The sequence below is a fragment of the Haliotis rufescens genome, unplaced genomic scaffold (genome assembly GCF_023055435.1).
Source record: "Haliotis rufescens isolate VD_foot unplaced genomic scaffold, xgHalRufe1.0.p SCAF_3, whole genome shotgun sequence".
In the NCBI taxonomy this organism is placed as follows: domain Eukaryota; kingdom Metazoa; phylum Mollusca; class Gastropoda; order Lepetellida; family Haliotidae; genus Haliotis; species Haliotis rufescens.
The window spans coordinates 55453211-55458991 of NW_025964001.1; the positions used below are offsets into that span (position 1 = coordinate 55453211).

The 5781-nt window shown below is 43.8% G+C and overlaps 2 protein-coding genes across 2 annotated transcripts; one reads left to right on the forward strand and one right to left on the reverse strand.

Moving 5' to 3' along the window:
* Positions 1–2844: 2844 nt before the first annotated feature.
* LOC125384402 (suprabasin-like) lies at positions 2845–4107 on the reverse strand. The gene has a single exon (XM_048403454.1). The coding sequence runs from the start codon at positions 4105–4107 to the stop codon at positions 2845–2847; it is 1263 nt and encodes a 420-aa protein (XP_048259411.1).
* Positions 4108–4122: 15 nt separating this feature from the next.
* Positions 4123–4539, forward strand: LOC125384403 (dynein heavy chain-like). Its single transcript, XM_048403455.1, has one exon. The coding sequence runs from the start codon at positions 4123–4125 to the stop codon at positions 4537–4539; it is 417 nt and encodes a 138-aa protein (XP_048259412.1).
* The last annotated feature ends 1242 nt before the right edge of the window (positions 4540–5781 follow it).

The window sequence follows — 5781 nt, forward strand, 5'->3', positions numbered from 1 at the left end:
TACCATGATTCATACCATCTTCTACACCATGACCCATACCATCTTCTATACCATGAACCATACCATCATCAATACCAAGAGCCATACCATCTTCTATACCATCTTCTACACCATGATCCATACCATCTTCTACACCATGATCCATACCATCTTCTATACCATGACCCATACCATCTTCTACACAATGAACCATACCATCATCAATACCAAGAGCCATACCATCTTCTATACCATCTTCTACACCATGACCCATACCATCTTCTATACCATGAACCATACCATCATCAATACCAAGAGCCATACCATCTTCTATACCATCTTCTACACCATGATCCATACCATCTTCTTTACCATGAGACATACCATCTTCTATACCATGAGACATACCATCTTCTATACCATGATTCATACCATCTTCTATACCATGCGCCACACCATCTTCTACACCATGATTCATACCATCTTCTATACCATGATCCATACCATCTTCTATACCATGAACCATACCATCATCAATACCATGAGCCATACCATCATCAATACCATGAGCCATACCATCTTCTATACCATGATTCATACCATCTTCTATACCATGATTCATACCATCTTCTATACCATGAACCATACCATCATCAATACCATGAGCCATACCATCATCAATACCATGAGCCATACCATCTTCTGTACCATGAGCCATACCATCTTCTATACCATGGGCCATACCATCTTCTACACCATGATTCATACCATCTTCTATACCATGATCCATACCATCTTCTATACCATGAGCCATACCATCATCAATACCATGAGCCATACCATCATCAATACCATGAGCCATACCATCATCAATACCATGAGCCATACCATCTTCAATACCATGAGCCATACCACCTTCAATACCATGAGCCATACCATCATCAATACCATGAGCCATACCATCTTCAATACCATGAACCATACCATCATCAATACCATGAGCCATACCATCATCAATACCATGAGCCATACCATCTTCTGTACCATGAGCCATACCATCTTCTATACCATGGGCCATACCATTTTTTACACCATGAGCCATACCATCTTCTATACCATGATCCATACCATCTTCTATACCATGAGCCATACCATCATCAATACCATGAGCCATACCATCATCAATACCATGAGCCATACCATCATCAATACCATGAGCCATACCATCTTCAATACCATGAGCCATACCACCTTCAATACCATGAGCCATACCATCATCAATACCATGAGCCATACCATCTTCAATACCATGAACCATACCATCATCAATACCATGAGCCATACCATCATCAATACCATGAGCCATACCATCTTCTACACGATGATTCATTCCATCTTCTATACCTTGAGCCATACCATCTTCAATACAATGAGCCATACCACCTTCAATACCATGAGCCATACCATCATCAATACCATGAGCCATACCATCATCAATACCATGAACCATACCATCATCAATACCATGAGCCATACCATCATCAATACCATGACCCATACCATCTTCAATACCATGAACCATACCATCATCAATACCATGAGCCATACCATTTTCTACACCATGATTGATACCATCTTCTATACCATGATCCATACCATCTTCTATACCATGAGCCATACCACCTTCAATACCATGAGCCATACCATCATCAATACCATGAGCCATACCATCATCAATACCATGAACCATACCATCATCAATACCATGAGCCATACCATCATCAATACCATGACCCATACCATCTTCAATACCATGAACCATACCATCATCAATACCATGAGCCATACCATCTTCAATACCATGATTCATACCATCTTCTATACCAATGCGCCATATCATCATTAATACCATCTTCTACACCATGAGCCACACCATCATTAATACCATGAACCATACCATCTTCTATACCATGAGCCATACCATCTTCAATACCATGAACCATACCATCATCAATACCATGAGCCATACCATCATCAATACCATCTTCTACACCATGAGCCACACCATCTTTAATACCATGAACCATACCATCTTCTATACCATGATTCATACCATCTTCTATACCATGATTCATACCATCTTCTATACAATGCGCCATACCATCTTCTACACCATGAACCATACCATATTCTATACCATCTTCTATACCATGGGCCATGCCATCTTCTATACCATGAGCCATACCATCTTCTATACCATGAGCCATACCATCTTCTATACCATGTGCCATACCATCTTCTTTACCATCTTCTATACCATGATTCATACCATCTTCTATACCATGCGCCATACCATCTTCTACACCATGCGCCATACCATCTTCTATACCATGAGCCATACCATCTTCTGTACCATGAGCCATACCATCTTCTATACCATGAGCCATACCATCTTCTACACCATGATTCATACCATCTTCTATACCATGAACCATACCATCTTCTTTACCATCTTCTATACCATCATTTAAACCATCTTCTATACCATGGGCCATGACATCTTCTACACCATGATTCATACCATCTTCTTTACCATCTTCTATACCATGATTCATACCATCTTCTATACCATGATTCATACCATCTTCTTTACCATCTTCTATACCATGATTCATACCATCATCAATACCATGCGCCATACCATCTTCTACACCATGCGCCATACCATCATCAATACCATGAGCCATACCATCATCAATACCATGAGCCATACCATCTTCAATACCATGAGCCATACCATCATCAATACCATGAGCCATACCATCTTCTATACCATCTTCTATACCATGATTCATACCACCTTCTTTATCCATGATTCATACCATCTTCTATACCATGAGCCATACTATCTTCTATACCATGGGCCATGCCATCTTCTACACCATGAACCATACCATCATCAATACCAAGAGCCATACCATCTTCTATACCATCTTCTACACCATGCGCCATACCATCTTCAATACCATGCGCCATACCATCTTCTGTACCATGAGCCATACCATCTTCTATACCATGCCCCATACCATCTTCTACACCATGAGCCATACCATCTTCTGTACCATGAGCCATACCATCTTCTATACCATGAACCATACCATCTTCTCTACCATGGGCCATGCCATCTTCTACACCATGATTCATACCATCTTCTATACCATGATCCATACCATCTTCTATACCATGAGCCATACCATCTTCTGTACCATGAGCCATACCATCTTCTATACCATGAGCCATACCATCTTCTGTACCATGAGCCATACCATCTTCTGTACCATGAGCCATACCATCTTCTGTACCATGAGCCATACCATCCTTTGTACCATGAGCCATACCATCTTCTGTACCATGAGCCATACCATCTTCTATACCATGCACCATACCATCTTCTACACCATGAACCATACCATCTTCTACACCATGGACCATACCACCTTCTATACCATGCGCCATACCATCTTCTGTACCATGCGCCATACCATCTTCTATACCATGGGCCATGCCATCTTCTACACCATGATTCATACCATCTTCTATACCATGGGCCATGCCATCTTCTATACCATGAGCCATACCATCTTCTATACCATGAGCCATACCATCTTCTATACCATGTGCCATACCATCTTCTTTACCATCTTCTATACCATGATTCATACCATCTTCTGTACCATGAGCCATACCATCTTCTATACCATGATTCATACCATCTTCTATACCATCATTCAAACCATCTTCTATACCATCATTCAAACCATCTTCTATACCATGACCCATAGCATCTTCTATACCATGGGCCATGCCATCTTCTATACCATGATTCATACAACCTTCTATACCATGAACCATACCATCTTCTATACCATGAACCATACCACCTTCTATACCAGGAACCATACCATCTTCTATACCATGGGCCATGCCATCTTCTACACCATGATTCATACCATCTTCTATACCATGGGCCATGCCATCTTCTATACCATGGGCCATGCCATCTTCTATACCATGGGCCATGCCATCTTCTATACCATGAGCCATACCATCTTCCATACCATGAGCCATACCATCTTCTACACCATGAACCATACCACCTTCTATACCATGAACCATACCATCTTCTACACCATGAACCATACCATCCTCTACACCATGAACCATATCATCTTCTACACCATGAACCATACCATCTTCTACACCATGAACCATACCATCTTCTACACCATGATTCATACCATCTTCTATACCATGAACCATACCATCTTCTACACCATGAACCATACCATCTTCTACACCATGAACCATACCATCTTCTACACCATGAACCATACCATCTTCTACACCATGAACCATACCATCTTCTACACCATGAACCATACCATCTTCTGTACCATGAACCATACCATCCTTAACACCATCTTCAATACTATCAGCTCTATCATCTTTCTATACCATGAGCCACACTATTGTCAGGGCAATACAATCTTTCCTACCTGATCGCCTCATGCATAATGAAGCTGATGTTATCAGTGCTGATGCTAGGTATACAGCATCTATGATAACACTTATCAGTGCCATGGTTCCCTATGCCAGATAAGCCATGATACGCTGCGGAGGAGGAAAGAGACGCTGATATTCAGTGAATATGCTGAGACTTTGCCAGGAGATTAATCTGACCTCAGGTGTCCTTGATCCCTTCCAAAACGATCTGGTGGGTGAGTGGGTTAGTGGGTGGGTTAGCGGGTGGGTGAGCTGGTGAGTGGGTGGGTGAGCTGGTGAGTGGGTGGGTGAGCGGGTGAGTGAGCTGGTGAGTGAGCTGGTGAGTGGGTGGGTGAGTGGGTGGGTTAGCAGGTGGGTGAGCTGGTGGGTGAGCTGGTGAGTGGGTGGGTGAGTGGGTGGGTGGATGAGTTGGTGGGTGAGTGGGTGGGTGAGTGGGTGGATTAGCGGGTGGGTGAGCTGGTGAGTGGGTGGGTTAGCGGGTGGGTGAGTGGGTGGGTGAGTGGGTGGGTTAGCGGGTGGGTGAGCTGGTTGTGAGCTGGTGAGTTGGTGGGTGAGTGGGTGGGTTAGCGGGTGGGTGAGTGAGCTGGTGAGTTGGTGGGTTAGCGGGGTGGATGAGTGGGTGGGTGAGTGGGTGGGTTAGCGGGTGGGTGAGTGGGTGGGTGAGTGGGTGGGTTAGCGTGTGGGTGAGCTGGTGAGTGAGCTGGTGAGTGGGTGGGTGAGTGTGTGGGTGGATGAGTTGGTGGGTGAGTGGGGGAGTGGGTGGGTGAGCTGGTGGGTGGATGAGTGGGGGAGTGGGTGGATGAGTGGGTGGGTGAGTGGGTGGATGAGTGGGTGAGTGGGTGGATGAGTGGGTGAGCGGGTTAGTGGGTGGGTGGGGGAGTGGGTGGATGAGTGGGTGGGTGAGGGTTTGGTTCTTTAATTGATCTGAGAATGTACTGCCAATCAGCAATATTCCAGCAAAATCAAGACTAACTATTAACAGCCAAAATCCATCAAGGACACCAAGATAGCAACAGTCCTTTCAAACGTCTCACCATCACCTTGTTCACAGACATTGTTCACATTCCGCACTGATGTGATGCATATCCACTGACAAAAATTCAATCCTGGAGTTGGTAACAAATCTACAGCCTCTTCTTTACCTCACTAAGAATACCTCCCGAATGGTGTTGTCATCAAATATTAACTGAGAGAAGGAGAGTCATGCTGGACAAATGGCAGGGAGATAACTTTCACAAT

What these genes read in the sequence shown, in the direction of transcription:
- LOC125384402 (XM_048403454.1), bottom strand. Translation starts at nt 4,107, where the DNA reads ATGGCTCATGGTATGGAAGATGGTATGGCTCATGGTATAGAAGATGGC.
- LOC125384403 (XM_048403455.1), top strand. Translation starts at nt 4,123, where the DNA reads ATGAACCATACCACCTTCTATACCATGAACCATACCATCTTCTACACC.